Raw genomic sequence first — 16,131 nt, 5'->3', positions numbered from 1 at the left:
AGACATGCACTATAGGCATGCGAGGCCGGGAAGTCTTGAAACTTTCAGCAACTATTCTTATAATTGAGCTCTCTTCGTGCATGGTTGCAGTGCTAAATAGAAAGGGATCGTAACCATTGGTCCTTCAATTCAGACTAAATAGAAAGGGATCGTAACCATTGGTCCTTCAATTCAGATTTAAAAAGAGAAAAAAAAAAAGTAACGTATGAGATGCCAAATGCTGCATGTTTTAACGTTTAAGTGAAAAGTCACTTTAGTTGGTGCAAAATGAGTGCGATAAATAGTTCCAAAAACTAAGTAAAGGAACAAAAACAGTAAAAGTAAGAGAGAAGAGAATGGAAATGCATTGGAGTACTATGGAAGCACGAGAGTTATGCAGCTGGTTTCCTTTCAGATGCGCACGTTTACCCCTCAACTCCGAAAGCCAAATTCCTAATCAAGCTTAGCATACAATTTAGGTGCATGTCATTTTAAAGAAAGGCTTAAGATCATCGAATGACGGTTGGCAAGTATATTAATTAATGTTACCTCTAGCTTCTTACCCAACTCAGTGACAATCAATGGCGGCCATCTCATCATTCTCAGCTAACTATCCATACCAAGAATCTAACACTATTCCAAGGATTCTTTTTTCCTTTTTTTTTTTTTTTGGTGACCAAATTAACTATATCCCACTGGTCTGAGCAAACTAGGAGTCGTCGTACACACACTCTCATTCTTTTACACTTTACAAATTAATTAGGTGGGTTTTTCCCACAACAAATGGGGATAGAGGGGGGATAAAAAAAAAATGCAGTCCTATCGAGAAGATCGAATCATGAATGTAGTACAGACAACTAACTTGTTTTATCCAGCATGAATGTTTATCACGTACAGCTCATGCATGATGTCATAATTACTTGCTATCACACAAACTTTCAATGATCTTTTGGCCTCCAAATCAAATCTTCCAGTCGCGTAGAAAGTTAATTAATAGGGGTAATTTTATTTTATACCATTAAATTATCAAGCAATTTGAAAATCTTTCCAAACTTTAATATCTTTCAATTTGAACCTCTGAACTTTCAATTGCAATCAATTTGAACAACTCTGTCAAATTTTAAACGGCTAAATCTGACAGAGAGGTTTAAATTGACTGCAATTGAAAGTTCAGAGGTCCCCAAATTGAGAGGTTTTGAAGTTTGAGAGCTTGTTAAATCGTGTGGTAATTCAGGGGTTTAAAGTAATTACCCTTAATTAGAGTATTTTTAGCAGCCTCATCAAATTTTACTCATCAAAATAACCAAAAGTATATATATATATATTTTTTCTATTTTAACAACTCAGTTTTTTTAAAGCACCACAGTAGCCTCACTATTTTAACATTCAACTTCCACTATTCCATTTAAATATTCTTTTCAAAGATTTGTTTATTTTTTATTTTTAACTATTAAAGGAAGAGTGAGAAACAAAAAGCAAAAAAAAAAAGAGAGAAATGAGTTGTTTAATCAATAAGTGAGTGAGCAGTACTTTTTATATTTGGTGAGTACTATTCACTTCACTATATATATATTTGTTTTGTTAAAGTAGTGAGTCTGAAAAGTAGAGATTTAAACTATTTTTGTTAAATTACTTTACCAAAATAACCAAAAAATGGTTTTGGTGAAACTGCTATGAGTGCTCTTAATATATATATACCCATCTTAATTGAACCAACAAAATTTGAAGCTGTTTAATTTAATATTTACCAAAATTAAGAACAAGTAAATACACACACGTACACAAAAACACGTAGGTAATACGGAACATGTTACGTATAATATTCAGATTTATTCCTAAAGGTCCGATGACTTAATTTATCTCATTTTTAAAAAAAAATTTTATTTTACTGACGTAACACTAATAATTATTATTCTCTAATGATTGATTTACAGTAAGTGGATACAAATACCCTCCAGCAAGATTACAAAGTAGATGAGGGCAAGCATTGGATCGATACACGTACGTACGCATCGGCCATGAAGCATCAGCAAAAGGCAAAGACTTCCCACCAAAGCTCTTACGAAATTTATTCCCTAAATTCTCTTTTCAAGCTGTAAAGGAAGGGGACCATATATCTCTTGATTCTCATGCATTTATGCAACGCGTCATAAATCTTAACCCATTTTCCACCTCTTATCTCCTTACTCATCATCATCAACCAGCCACCACCTCACCGCCGCTGATCACCGATCAGCCATGGCCACCTCCCAAGATGATCATCATGATCACCTCCACCAACCCATCTTAGCCTCTGACCAAGCGAAGCCGCTCGAACCGGAACCCATCTCTTCTGGCCCCCATGTAGTGGACTCGCGGCTAGAAAAGGTGCTCTCGGATACAAAGTTACCGCGTCTCAAGCGCCTCCGGTTGGCCACCTTCGTCGAACTGAAGATCCTCTTCCGCCTTGCCGCACCGGTGGTCTTCGTCTACATGATCAACAACTTAATGTCCTTGTCAACCCGAGTCTTCGCCGGCCACCTCGGCAATCTTGAGCTCGCCGCCGCCTCTCTTGGCAACAGCGGCATCCAACTCTTCGCCTACGGCCTCATGGTATATCATTTCTCATTTTTATGATGTGGCCGGCGGTAAAAATAAAAAATTAATGATGAATTATTAATGTGTGTTTGATTTGTTTGAGTAGTTAGGCATGGGAAGCGCGGTAGAGACTCTATGCGGGCAGGCATATGGAGCCCACAGGTATGAAATGCTAGGCGTTTATCTGCAAAGAGCAACGATCGTGCTGACTTTGACTGGCATTCCAGTGACGGTGATCTACGTCCTATCAGAGCCTATATTGCTCTTACTAGGTGAATCAACGGCTGTGGCGTCCGCAGCAGCAGTTTTCGTCTACGGACTCATTCCGCGAATATTTGCTTACGCTGTGAACTTCCCCATACAAAAATTCCTCCAATCCCAGAGCATTGTGGCCCCCAGTGCGTACATATCGGCGGCGACGCTTGTGGTGCACCTGCTGCTGAGCTGGGTGGCGGTGTACAAACTGGGCATGGGGTTGATCGGCTCGTCGTTGGTGCTGAGCCTGTCGTGGTGGATAATTGTGGTGGCGCAGTTGGTGTATATCTTGGTGAGCAGCAATTGTAAGCTGACGTGGAATGGCTTGAGCTTGCAGGCATTTTCTGGGCTCTGGGATTTCCTGAAAATGGCGTCGGCGTCGGCCGTTATGCTCTGTTTGGAAACGTGGTACTATCAGATTCTGGTCTTGGTTGCTGGGCTGCTCCCAGACCCCGAGCTTGCTTTAATTTGGATTCTCTTGCTGTCTGGTAAGATAGAAAACCTTCGGCCTAGAATTAAGATTTTCTCCAATTTATTTGAACTAGATAATATCTTATTAGTTATATTATAAGGATATTTTTGAAAAAAATGGTCTTCTCCATTTCAAAATCTCTCAATTTTTTTCATTTAGTACATTTTAATTGAAGGATATTGCATTTAATGCACTACTATCATTAAAATTTTTAGACAACACTACCCTTCAAAATGCACTAAATGGAGAAAATTGAAGAATTTTGAAATAGAAATGATTATTTTTTGTATTTTTGTCCATTTAAAAAGTAAAAAGACAAAAACACCTCTTTATAGATATTATCTAATTCGTATGAATCGGAGATGATCCTATTCCGTGAGGGAAATATGTTTCCATGCCATTTTAAATACTTTAAATGACATGTCATTAGGTGCATTAATGATATTAAATTCTGTCATGCAATTGAAGGAACTGTCTTTTGGATGGATTTGGCTTACATGCTGTTATTAGAAAAATGGATCAAACTTTAATAATAGCATGTATGCTAGCTGTAGTAAAGGCAACGGTTAAGATTAAATCTCAAAGTTAACTTACCTTTAGAAGAGAGAAAAAATGAAAAGAGATTTTGAGAGATTCAATCTTAATCGTTGTTTTTACTACAACATACATGTTATTATTAAATGTAAGCCGTATCCTAAAATAATAGTATGTATGCTATAGTGTAAGTAACGGTTAAGATTGAATCTCAAAATTAACTTATTTTGAGAAGTTTTTAATAGAAGAGAGATAATGAAGAAAGATTTTGAGAGATTCAATTTTGATCATTACTTAAACTACAACATACATACTCTTATTTGTAAGCCGGATCCTTTAAGGACATGAACAGTTGCACACTACTGTTAATAAAAGCTGTAGGACCTAAGCATTTTCCCTTAAAATGATACAGTAGTAGTGTGATTCCTCATGAATCACGTTTAAAGATACAATAGGGTCAAGAAAACTAAAAAAAATTAAACTTTTTGAAGAGGCGAGCGCGAGCCTGCCACCCTTTATTTCCGCCTCTGTTCCTTGCTAATGCTAAATAAGCCTTTATTCTCTGTACTCCTTTTTATTATTATTATTTTTTACTTTTGGCATGTCCGCATAAGAGATGGGAGATTTGAACTAGTAACTTTTGTTTCATTATACGTGGTTCTACCTGATTAAACTACCTTAATCTTGTGGACTTACTTTTAATTATTATTATTCTCTCATTATGTGCAGCATGGGAATTAATGGGTTGTTTTGCTTGGATTTACTGTTTTATTTTTGGTTACTTTTCTAGTCAGTTTCATGTTTTAATTTGTAAAGAATCATATTTATTGCCTCTTCAGGTTTTTACAAGTTTACTCCTTTTTCATCTCTAGAATATTTTCTAGTATCTCTCTGTATGCGTGCCTCTAGCAATTCAAATCTTTTTAACTTTAATTTTGTAAAACGCAAGAGGAAGCTATACATGTATATTTTTTTGTTACTATATTTAAATTTACAAGATTATATCCTCACTTTCCCATGCTTTCGGTATAGGTTTCCATGAATCTTGCTGCAGCCGGTTAGATCATCCTAAAGGTCCTGTTCTTATGGTAAGAAAAATGGATGCTATTCTTCCTGAGATCTCTCCTAGTGGTTCTCCCCAGCCATTTCTTCCTCTTCTTGCACCTTCACCATTGGTACCCTTCACAAATGCTACTGTCCCAAAATTATCACGTCTATTTATTTATAGTTTTTGTAGTTTTTTTAATGTTAGTAAAATCTTTATTTACATTCCATTCTTAAAGCTATTTGGATTGAGAATTTCACTTACGTTTTCTGCTTGGTTATCTCTCTCTTCCATTACAGGGCTCTGTATGTTAAACTTCTCTGCTGCTGAAAGCTTGATGGGTATAACTGCAATAGATTGCTGGTCCGCTTTTGCACCATTTCTGGCTAATGTAATTTGTTGTCCGCAGTTGGAAGCCACTCTTGCAATTTTCATTGGTCAGTCAAGTAAAGAAACCAATGTGCTTGCTTTAAATAGGACCCTTGCCAAACCTTGTCTCTCAGATATTGAGCAGATTCTGATAGGTCAGGGTGCAAATGATAGTCTAACACAGATTTGCTCGGTTCATGCTTCAATTCTCACTGAAGCATCTTGCCCAGTTAAACATGTTAATGAGTTTGAGAACACAGTAGATACTTCTAAGCTTCCGGCAGCTTGTGAAGTGATTGATCCTGTAAAAGAATGCTGCGCCCAAATTTGTCAGAGTGCAATATTAGAAGCTGCTACAAGGATTGCATTCAAAGCTTCTGAGATTTTGAGCATGGATGGGTCCCACGTCTTACCTGAGTACTCGACTAGGGTAAATGACTGTAAAAGTATTGTCCTTCGGTGGCTGGCTAGTAAACTTGATCCTTCTCGTTCGAAAAAAGTTCTCAGAGGACTATCAAATTGCAATGTAAATCAAGGTGAGTTTCGGCTAGTACATGGAGGTCCAGAGTACCTCACTCAAGATTATTGGTCTAGGGTTTTGTTAGAGAGACCTCCTGACATTAAAGTATCCACAAAGCCATTGGAGTGCATGTATTAGAAGAAAAATTATTACATGTGGGAGTATGCGGAATATTGCATACCTTTGATAGCTCACCTCACTCTAATACAAAACACTGCATCTTTCCCCTCAATGTCTCCATTTCGATGAAGGAAAATTTTTGTTAGTACAAAATCCTACTTGAGGTTCACTTTGATCAATTCTTTATCTAGAAAATTAATTAATTCCATATTTCTTTGTGTTCTTGTTTGCTATATTTTCTTGTACTTGTTTAGTTTCAATTAGTGATGCCAATCCCATGAGCTGGCCTCACTGATATTATATTTCTTTTCTTAGTTTTTCTCTTGTATTTTCTGCTTCAGTTTGCCCCCTGGTTTTCCCTGACATGAGGCATGTTGCAAGGGGGTGCGGGGATGGGATAAGTAACCAGACGGCATGCTGTGGCGCCATGGAAAGCTATGTGTCCCACTTGCAAAAGCAGAGTTTTATAACCAACTTGCAAGCCTTGGATTGTGCTACATCATTGGGAATAAAGTTAAGAAAGTTAAATATAACTGGAAATGTGTATACCCTCTATCATGTAAGCCTCAAGGATTTCTCCCTCCAAGGTTGGTGTTGTTTCTTGATTCCCTTTTCATGAGCAAACTATATCCGTTCTCTGTCACATTGACTCTAAGCTGATTCTAATACATGACTGTTTTGTCATTTTTTGGCCGTTTTGATATGCTGTGGAATAATGATTTGAACGTCTCAGTTGGAAATCAAGGTAATGTGCATAATGCATACGCATTGCGATTTGATGAGCTATAGACGAAAGTATGATGCTGAAATAATTCTTTTCCTTTCTTTCTAGTGTCCTTTCTTTTCTGACACAAGTTTTGGTAATAGAACCTTCAGTTTCTAATCTAGATCTGTGTCAGTGAATGGACTAAAACTAATTATTTTCTGATATTAATTTTGTGATTAGCTCACTTTTCTTCGTCCTTTTTATGGAGCAGAGGCTGGATGTCTTTTGCCAAGCATGCCGTCTGATGCAACATTTGACACATCTTCAGGAGTAAGCTTCCTTTGTGATCTGAATGACAACATTCCGGCTCCCTGGCCCACTACATCGCACGTTCCAGGTTCATCATGCAAGAAAAGTATGTCCTAAGCGTTGAATTTTATTTATTTATATAGAGTGCCAGGTCTTGCGAATTTCTTTCTTATTCCTTTTGAAAATTAAGGTTCTTTTGGTGAAACAAAGGCTTATTTTCTTTCTGTTATGTTTATCAACCTGGCGTATTGGATTTTAGCTGTCAAAATACCTGCACTTCCAGCAGCAGCATCTGCTCAGATTGGTAAGTATCCCTGTTATTTATTTTTCCTTTTCACCTAATGTGAATTAAGATTTGTGCAATCCTCAATTGTGGATAACAAGAACAGATGCTTGGTTTCATAGTTTTACTTGCCAAGAATGGTAGTTGTCTTAATTGAGGTAGTTGTGTCATACAAAAATGAAAAAGTTCCTGTAATCCAATTTGGTCCCGTCAAGTTGGTAATGAAGTATCTTTACACTTCCACCTCAATCTCCATGAAAAGAACATGAAGTAGAATGACACAGGCAGAGTTGGCTTTATTGCAAAGTTCGACTGGCACCGGTTTTTGGGAAGATTGAGAAACAGAATCCCTCAGTCACCCACTTTCTTTATTTTAATAAAACACAAAGAACTTGTTGGCAAAGAGGTTGGAGGAAGCCTTGTGTTATTGAAAACTATACTTTGTGCATCCCAAGTTCTCACTATAACCTGTTGCTTTGCATTGTGGATCTTCCCAAGCCCTCATTGACCTGATCCTCACTTGCTTTGCAGGACTTTGTAACGATGATGTCATACATTTTCTGCTCTTTGCTTCCTCAATGGTCCTCATAATGCTCTTCTAATTTGAAGAAGTTTTCCCATGGACATTGCACCTTGCCAGTCCTTGAAGAGCAAAGGATAACTAGATGAATGTTATGTCCAAGAAAGGACTATCTTCATCCAATCTGTGTGCCCTCTCAGTAGAAGGCAATTGTGTATTGGGTTTTAGGTAAATTTATTACTGTGTTTCTAGTCATTGATTCTTGATTCTTGCCTGTTGGTGTAATAAAATTTTTGTACAGGAAATTAGGAATTTGAGGAAATTGATGTTGTAATTACCCATATTGAGATTGCTATGTAAATTTAGGTTGTAGGAGGAAAAAGTTCTGTTGTTGTAACTTTGTTTGTAACATGGCCAATGCCTATATTTTTCAGTGCTTTATCTATTTATGAAAACAATTGACCCACTTTTCTAGTCAGAACCAACTCTTGGGCTAGGCGTGGGCTTGACTAAATCTTGTTTGGGATTGGAGAAAATCATGATTATTATCTCAATTATTTGCAATTCATCAAAATTATTGGGGTCACTACCCTTCTATTTTAGCATTGATTCCTCTAGCCGACTGATGAGGAGATTCAGGTTGGCGAAACTTAATTACAAGCCACCTACTACTTTTGCAGGTTTCTACTGAACTCTTGTACATCATAGGTGATCCAGGGGAAACTTCAGAAAACCCCCCTGAAGTTCCAGCCGATTTGAAAAACTCTCCCTGAATTTCCAAAGCTCTCACTTAGACACCCTGAACTTTGGTTTTCTCTCACTTTGGACCCCTTTAACATTAAACTACGTCGTTTTGGATGTTTTATACTCATTTTACCCTTCCCCAAAACTATGTTGTTTTGTGTCCTAAAATCACAACACATATCCAGCCCAAAACGACGTCGTTTTAAGCATAATTTTTTTTTTAATTAAAAAAAGTAAAATATATATATAAAATAAAATAAAAATAAAAAAAAAAAAAAAAAACGGGGGGTGGCTGTAGGCCGATCTGGGGTGGTTCGACCACCCCCATGGCCAAGGGGATGGCCGGACCATCCCCTTGGCCAAAAAAAAAAAAAAAAAAAAAAAAGGGGGATGGGGTGTTTTTGGGGGTGGCCGGACCACCCCCAAGGGGCTGGGGTGGTTTCGGCCACCCCATACCGTATGGGGTGGCCAAAACCACCCCCAGCCCCTTGGGGGTGGTCCGGCCACCCCCCCCCCCCCCTGTTTTTTTTTTTTTTTTGCCCTTTTGGCCATGGGGGTGGTCCGGCCACCCCATTTTGGCCAAGGGGGTGGCTTCAGTTTTTTTCTTTTTCTTTTTCTTTTTCTTTTTTTTTTTCAATTTTAAATTTTTTCTTTTAAAAAAAAATAAAAATTAATCCCTAAAACGACGTCGTTTTAGGCTGGGTAATTTTAGGACACAAAACGACGTAGTTTTGGGAAAGGGTAAAATGGGCATAAAACATTCAAAACGACGTAGTTTAATGTTAAAGGGGTCCAAAGTGAGAAAAAATCAAAGTTCAGGGGGCTTAAATGAGAGTTTTGGAAATTCAGGGAGGGTTTTTCAAATCGGCTAGAACTTTAGGGGGGTTTTCTGAAGTTTCCCCTAAAAAAAAAAAAACATACTATACAAAGAGGTGGACTTAGAATTCCATACGAATAGGTCTAATTCCATACGAATAGGTCTTTATATATATATATATATATATATATATATATATATCAATTAATTTTTTAAGAATATTTTGAGTTGTTTGTTGATATAATATTCGTCTTAGAATAGTGCTAGAAACCACAATCAATTTAAGATACACGAGCTCTATCCAGTCGGGACATATAAGCTTTGCAATTCTCTTTTTATAGACTGTTCAAATTTATGTGTTATTCAAACAACATAACTACTGAAAATCCCATTTTGTAAGTGAAATTGAAATCACAAAGTAGGGTAACTTGTACTATTCCGACTTCCGAGGATAAGCCCAATATACAGCTGCACACTCCTTCATGTGAAATATTCATTTTCATTGGAGCTATTTTTTCCCCTCATTAACTAATCCTCAGACAGACCAACCTTTGAACCATACCTGAGTTCGACAACCTTAAGGAGATTTTGAGCCACCTTAAATTGGTCCAAAGTTGTATCTCTATCCTCTTTTTTCTTTTAAATTTCTTGTATTGTTTCTTATTTTAATATAATTCTTACCACATGTCACACGTCACATAGCAAACTGTTTGTGTTGACCGTTGGATTTAAAAATTCAAGCACTAAATAAAAATAAGCGAAAACGATTTTTTTTTTTTTTTTTCATTATTTATGCCTACCTAATATTTTTCAGAGGTAAGATAGACGTTCTAGTGGCTATCCTCCATCTGAAATCCCTTTCTTTGTAAACCTTCATAAATATTTACAATCATTGAGAGAGAGAGAGAGAGAGAGAGAGAGAATGGAGTCGGTTGAGAATGAGCTGCATCAACCGATATTAGAGTCGAAAGCAGCAACAGTTGAGCCGTCAGTGATCAGCAACGCACTCGAAGACGTTCTATCAAACACGCAGCTTTCATACTTCCGGCGCCACCAATCTGCCACATGGCTTGAACTGAAAACCCTCTCCCGCCTCGCAGCCCCCGCCGTCATCGTTTACTTGGTCAACAACCTCACCTCCATGTCCACCCAAATCCTCTGCGGCCACCTCGGCAATCTCGAGCTCGCCGCCGCCTCTCTCGGATACAACGGCATCCAAATATTCGCCTACGGCCTCATGGTAATTAATTATTAATTAACCCCAAGACTTCCTTTATTTACTATCTTTCATCGTACATCTGACACGTTACAAGGTTTGTTTGGGCAGCTTGGAATGGGAAGCGCGGTGGAGACGCTGTGCGGGCAGGCTTTCGGTGCGCAAAAGTACGAAATGCTTGGAGTATATCTCCAGCGATCAACGATCCTCCTGATGTCGACATCTGTCCTAGTTATGTTCATCCACATTTTCTCCAAGCCCCTCTTGCTCCTGCTAGGCGAATCATCCTCAATTGCCTCATCAGCTGCAATATTCGTGTACGGACTCATCCCACAAATCTTTGCCTACGCTGCAAATTTTCCAATCCAAAAGTTCCTTCAAGCGCAGAGCATAGTGGCACCGAGCTCCTACATCTCCGCCGCTACGTTTGTGGTGAACGTGTTGCTGAGCTGGGTGGTGATTTACAAGCTGGGCTCGGGGCTACTGGGCGCATCCTTGACGCTCAGCTTCTCATGGTGGGTCATAGTGATTGCGCAGTTTGTGTACATCTTGACGAGTGAAAAATGCAAGCGTACGTGGAATGGTTTTAGCCTGCAGGCTTTCTCTGGCCTCTGGGAGTTTCTGAAATTGTCTACTGCATCCGCTATAATGCTTTGCCTCGAGATTTGGTATTATCAGATACTTGTGTTGATCGCTGGCTTGCTTCCAAATGCTGAAATTGAGCTGGACGCTCTCTCCATCTGGTAACAAAATTCCTTTGTCTTTTTTATTTGGTGAGACGAATCTCGACTAAAACAAAAATCAAAATTCACCTTTGATTTTCTTTTTAAAAAAACAAAAATCGAAGGAAAATTTAGTCTTTTAGGCATTTTGGTAAGAAGTAAATGGCTAAAACTAACAAAGTTGGGTAAATTGATTGAAATTGAAAATTCAGGAGTGTAAATTGAGAGTTTTTGAATTTTTGTAAAAAAATTTCAAAACGTGTAGTAGTTCAGAAGTATAAAGTGAAGTTTTCCTTTTTTAATTTCTCACTTTTGGTAATTTGAAAAAGTTGAAGGATGGGAGAAGAAAGTCTATAAAATAAATAAATAAATAAATAAATACATATAATAAAGGTTAGATCATCCACTCCGATTATTCGTTCACGTACACGTCCGCCTTTTCCATTTTTTTTTTCTTAAATAAACCATTTATTGGTCCTACAATTCGTTCCCTATCATATTTTTTTCCCCATATATCTCTTGGATTTTTCTGATAGAATAAGATGGAGACGCATCACGACAAGTTTTACAGACAGTAATGGGCAGAAAAAGAAACTAAAAGAGGCTGTGGTGGCCGTATATGGCGGCTCCAAATGGATCCATATCCTACAACTAACATTCAACCTGTGCTTTCTATTGATTCTGCTACCATTCCAGGAATTCGTTACTTCTGCCTTTATATGATCACTTTTGCCACCATAGCTCCTTTTCAGCTAAAGACCTGCTATATATTTCATAGGTCTCCTTAGCCATATATGGTGCAAAAGTCTTAAATTGTTATTTATTTCAAAAGTTTAAGTTAATAGGAATAAATAAATTTAATTATGTAATTGATCAATACATTGATACTCTCTATAACGTGTGAACTCAAATTTCGTTTTTAATAAATGAGGTACTTCAACACTTGAATATATTCAGTTTAAATGGTGGGTAAATGACCGAAACGAGATTGGAATTCAGAATATTTAACTCTAATATTATATTAAATCGCTCGTTTAACAAAAAAGTTTACGGTACATACTCTCATTATATATATATATATATATATATATATATATATATATATATATATAATTAATGCAGCATTGCAATATCTGGATGGGTGTATATGATCTCAGTGGGATTCAATGCGGCCGCAAGGTTAGTACGTCAAACATGTTTGTTACCACTCAATTTTCTCTCTCTCTCTCTCTGTCTCGTAAGGTTAATTATAAGAGTCACTACAAAAATTTTTACATTTAATGTCGCGTTTTCACACGTCACCTTCTAAAAGGTGGCGTTTTGGCTAAAATGTTGCGTTTTCACTACATTTTTTTGCTCAAACGTCATTAATTCGGATTCTAGTCTATGCAATTGAAGTCATTTTGAAAAAGTTACTATTTGAATGTCACTAGTTTAATAATAACGTTTTTTTTTGGACAAAAAACGTCATTATTAAAGTCATTAAATGTGGAAATTTTTGTAGTGAGGGATTATTGATATATATATTTAACATAATTAAGCATTAAATGATATAACAGTGTGAGGGTGAGCAATGAGCTAGGGGCAAAGCACCCGAAATCAGCAGCATATTCAATTGTGATAGTAACTCTAAGCTCTCTCGTCATCGCCTTGATCTGCGCCATCCTTGTACTTGTGCTGAGAAATCTCATGAGCTATGTCTTCACCAGTGGAACTACTGTTGCTGATGTTGTCTCTGAACTCTCTCCCTTTATGGCCGTCTCTATCATACTTAACGGGATTCAACCCGTTTTATCCGGTAATTAATTAAACAATTAAAATTTTCTTCACTTAAATATCAGAAATGGATAAACATATATAAACTAAAATTTCACATTAATATTAAAGTATAATTAAAAAATTAAATTTTAATGATTTATGTTATTTTAATCAATTCCACGCATGGCTGGCCCATGCAAAAGTAGTTTAGGTTTTTTTTTTTTTTCCTAAGCGAGTAGTTTAGGGTTAAAAGAATAAGAAATACCACACATGACTGGGTTGAATTTGAAAAACATTCAAGAACATAATAATATAAAATATTTTACATCGAAAGAAACGGAGTTTTAATGTGAAAAATATAAGAAATACAACCAAAAAAATAAATAGTAAAAAAAAATGAATTTGAATTAAATTATTAAATTCATCATTTCTTTAAACAAAAATTTCCTTAAATTAAGCTTGCTTAGAAAATTTCCTCCTCATTCCAAGTATAAGAACACACTAAAGAGAATGAAATACTTTTCACCCTACTAATCTAGGTGAGCTTTCATGGTACGTTTACAATGTAATCTAGATATGATTTCTATTTACTCTGAATCTCATTGAATCGCGTTCTAAAAGAGAAATTAGATAGAGTTTAAGTTCCCTTTTGCTAGCTAGGATAGTGATGTGAAGGCCAGGAATAAAATACAAAAGCTAGCTAGGACTGACGGAAATTAACACTAGTGTAATCTCAATGGAATTTTGTTTGTGTCTCATTTGTCTGCATGTCTTCTTTCCTTAATGGAGAATAGACTAAGACTAAGACCACTTAGACACAAGACAAAAACTGAACAATCATTACGAAATAATGCAGCTAGAAACCTAAAAGTCAGCCTATTTAGGGTGTTGTCAAGGACTGGTCGTTGAACTTGAACATCTCTATCACGCACCAATTTTGTAATGCAATAATTCTCAAGGTGATGATCTACAAACACAACTTTTACTCTCACTCTATCACTTATATATAGCATGTTTGACCCATAAATAAGAAAGATTTAATGAAGCTCACTTATCTAAACAGATTTCAAATAAGGCCTGAAATTCACCTGCAGGAGATCCCGATCCATATTAAAAAAGCTTTTAAAAGTTGAAGGGAAAAATGACATGAAGATTATATATATACATATATATATACAGGAAATGGAAATGTGAATGATGAATGGGATTTTTGTTTTTTTGTTTTCTTTCTCATTTTCAAGGAGTTGCTGTTGGTTGTGGATGGCAAGCATTTGTGGCATACGTTAATGTGGGATGTTACTACATAATTGGTATCCCCGTGGGTGCAGTTCTGGGCTTCAAGTTCAACCTTGGAGCTAAGGTTTGAGTTCTTACTTTCCTTATCATCATCATCTCATTTTCGCTTACAAATTTCACGATTCGACCGGTTTAATTTCAGTTAAAACTAGGCTCGTTAAAATTAAGATGCGTGTGTCTTATGTCCTGTTATTTGACACATGTCTTAATTAATCCCAACGGTTTAGCTCCAACTGAAATTGAAAAATCTTTACATTTGAATTTCGAATAGAAATTGCTCAAAATGGTTTTGGTGCAGGGTATATGGTCTGGCATGATAGGGGGAACTTTTATTCAGACTCTCATCTTATTGTGGGTCACATTTCGTACTGATTGGAATAAAGAGGTAAACTGTAAAAGCAGCTTGGGTAATCATTTTGTTCAATATCACATAATAAAGTTGCCATTTAAGTCGTGTCTTCTGATCAAGATTAAAGAAATTTTGGTTTAAATGATCATGACAATATTGAAATTTTGGTTTAAATTCTGGACCCATAATGGCAAGGAATGACCGTTTTATTGGCCAAGTGGAATTATGATGCTGACACTGAAAATATAATAAAAATTAGAAAAGTTCAACTAACATTCTATATTATTAATTAGTCAATTGCCCACCAACCCCAAAAAATTCCATTAATCTACATTTCGCATTTACTTAATCCCTCTGGCATGTCTCTCATTTTTCTGCCTAGATTCTTGAAATTTTAACAAATAACTCCAAAAAAATTCTATATGATTAGAATCCACTTAACTTCTTGGATTTTTGTTTAGCATATTATTGAATTTAGCAGCCTGGTGATTATTATGGGTATTGAAATTTGAAAATTTTCAGGTTGAAGTTGCACAAAAGCGTTTGGATAAGTGGGATGAGAGCATTGAGAAGGAGCCTCTTTCGAACAATTAATACCTCTTGAGTAATGCGCTAAATTACATTTTTATTTTATAATTATTTAATAATGTTGATGTAGCAATCTCAACTAACATTTGTATTAATTTTTTTTCTTAAAAAAATAATAATTCAAAAATTTGTTGAGATTGCTACAATAACATTGTAAAATAACTACGAGATAAAAATGCAATAAATAGCATTTCTCATGCCGTTTTTCCGTCAAGCAACAAGCCCACCATCCTTAACTTCATAAGCCTACAATGATACTTATGGCTGATCATGAGGCATCCATTTTGGTACCATTTTCGATCCATCTCCTATTGAAATGTTTAGATTGATTGATTTAATATTTCTTTGTATCTTTTTTTTTTTTTTTGCTTTTTTTGGTGGGGGCGGCATTTCGGCTAGACGAATGCTAAAATAATAGCAAGATGAGTTGCATTCACCTAAGCAATTTGGATAAAAATTTGGTCACGTACTATAGTGCTCACCAAATTTTGGTCAGCACTATACGCTCACCAAACGTTAAAAAATGTTTTTTTTATTCTATCATTCTATCTCCTCTCAATTTTTTTTTTCTTTTTTTTAATCTTTTTGGTTGTTCTACACTCTACTCTTCTTCCGTTCTTTCCCTTGCATACTCTACCTCTTTGCATAAAGAAGCTGTTGAAAAGACAAATATTGAAAAATATGACCATTAGGAAAAGAGGAATTTTAAAAAAAATATGACAACTAATTGAGTTCATGAAGTGTAAGAAATTGAAGAAGAAGAAAAAGAAGAAGAAGAAGAAGAGGCCTTTGTCAGGCTAATAATGTACGTCCATCTAAGCTAGTCGTCCCAATAACCCTAAGGTCATTACGACAGTAAACATAACAACAAACATGTTCTAACTACGTACGAACCTACATTAATTTGGGCTTCCCAATATGTGCCTCAATCTTCAAGACATGCACTATAGGC

At 36.3% G+C, this 16,131-nt stretch overlaps 2 protein-coding genes and 1 pseudogene across 4 annotated transcripts; all 3 read left to right on the top strand.

The window, feature by feature from the left end:
- The first annotated feature begins 2,059 nt into the window (after positions 1–2,059).
- On the top strand, positions 2,060–3,303 carry LOC132170097 (protein DETOXIFICATION 40 pseudogene; annotated as a pseudogene). The gene is made up of 2 exons (XR_015911930.1): positions 2,060–2,571; positions 2,663–3,303. The product of XR_015911930.1 is annotated as a protein DETOXIFICATION 40 pseudogene (transcript).
- A 1,254-nt stretch (positions 3,304–4,557) lies between these two features.
- Positions 4,558–7,480, top strand: LOC132170098 (putative GPI-anchored protein At1g61900). Its single transcript, XM_088515844.1, has 9 exons — positions 4,558–4,561; positions 4,657–4,710; positions 4,850–5,029; positions 5,162–5,767; positions 6,213–6,458; positions 6,605–6,616; positions 6,849–6,992; positions 7,146–7,202; positions 7,332–7,480. The coding sequence occupies exons 1-9, from the start codon at positions 4,558–4,560 to the stop codon at positions 7,436–7,438; spliced, it is 1,410 nt and encodes a 469-aa protein (XP_088371970.1). The 3' UTR covers positions 7,439–7,480.
- Positions 7,481–10,033: 2,553 nt separating this feature from the next.
- On the top strand, positions 10,034–15,253 carry LOC132170096 (protein DETOXIFICATION 40-like). 2 transcript variants are annotated; one of them, XM_088517003.1, is made up of 7 exons: positions 10,034–10,490; positions 10,578–11,209; positions 12,311–12,367; positions 12,748–12,986; positions 14,191–14,306; positions 14,541–14,627; positions 15,114–15,253. In XM_088517003.1, exons 1-7 carry the CDS (start codon positions 10,173–10,175, stop codon positions 15,183–15,185), a joined length of 1,521 nt encoding a protein of 506 aa, XP_088373129.1. In that variant the 5' UTR covers positions 10,034–10,172; the 3' UTR covers positions 15,186–15,253. The 2 variants fall into 2 exon arrangements, with proteins under 2 accessions (XP_088373129.1, XP_088373127.1); XM_088517001.1 differs by having other exon boundaries at positions 14,188–14,306.
- Positions 15,254–16,131: the final 878 nt, after the last annotated feature.

Source organism: Corylus avellana, chromosome 1 (genome assembly GCF_965113065.1).
Source record: "Corylus avellana chromosome 1, dhCorAvel1.hap1.2, whole genome shotgun sequence".
NCBI classification, from domain to species: Eukaryota; Viridiplantae; Streptophyta; class Magnoliopsida; order Fagales; family Betulaceae; genus Corylus; species Corylus avellana.
This window is presented reverse-complemented; position numbering and strand designations above follow the sequence as displayed.

What these genes read in the sequence shown, in the direction of transcription:
- LOC132170098 (XM_088515844.1), top strand. An exon ending in ATATTTTCTAGTATCTCTCT is followed by an intron (nt 4,711 to 4,849) that starts GTATGCGTGCCT and finishes CTTTCGGTATAG; the next exon opens with GTTTCCATGAATCTTGCTGC. An exon ending in AGGTTCATCATGCAAGAAAA is followed by an intron (nt 6,993 to 7,145) that starts GTATGTCCTAAG and finishes ATTGGATTTTAG; the next exon opens with CTGTCAAAATACCTGCACTT.
- LOC132170096 (XM_088517001.1), top strand. Translation starts at nt 10,173, where the DNA reads ATGGAGTCGGTTGAGAATGAGCTGCATCAACCGATATTAGAGTCGAAA. An exon ending in TATTCGCCTACGGCCTCATG is followed by an intron (nt 10,491 to 10,577) that starts GTAATTAATTAT and finishes TTGTTTGGGCAG; the next exon opens with CTTGGAATGGGAAGCGCGGT. An exon ending in GTACTGATTGGAATAAAGAG is followed by an intron (nt 14,628 to 15,113) that starts GTAAACTGTAAA and finishes GAAAATTTTCAG; the next exon opens with GTTGAAGTTGCACAAAAGCG.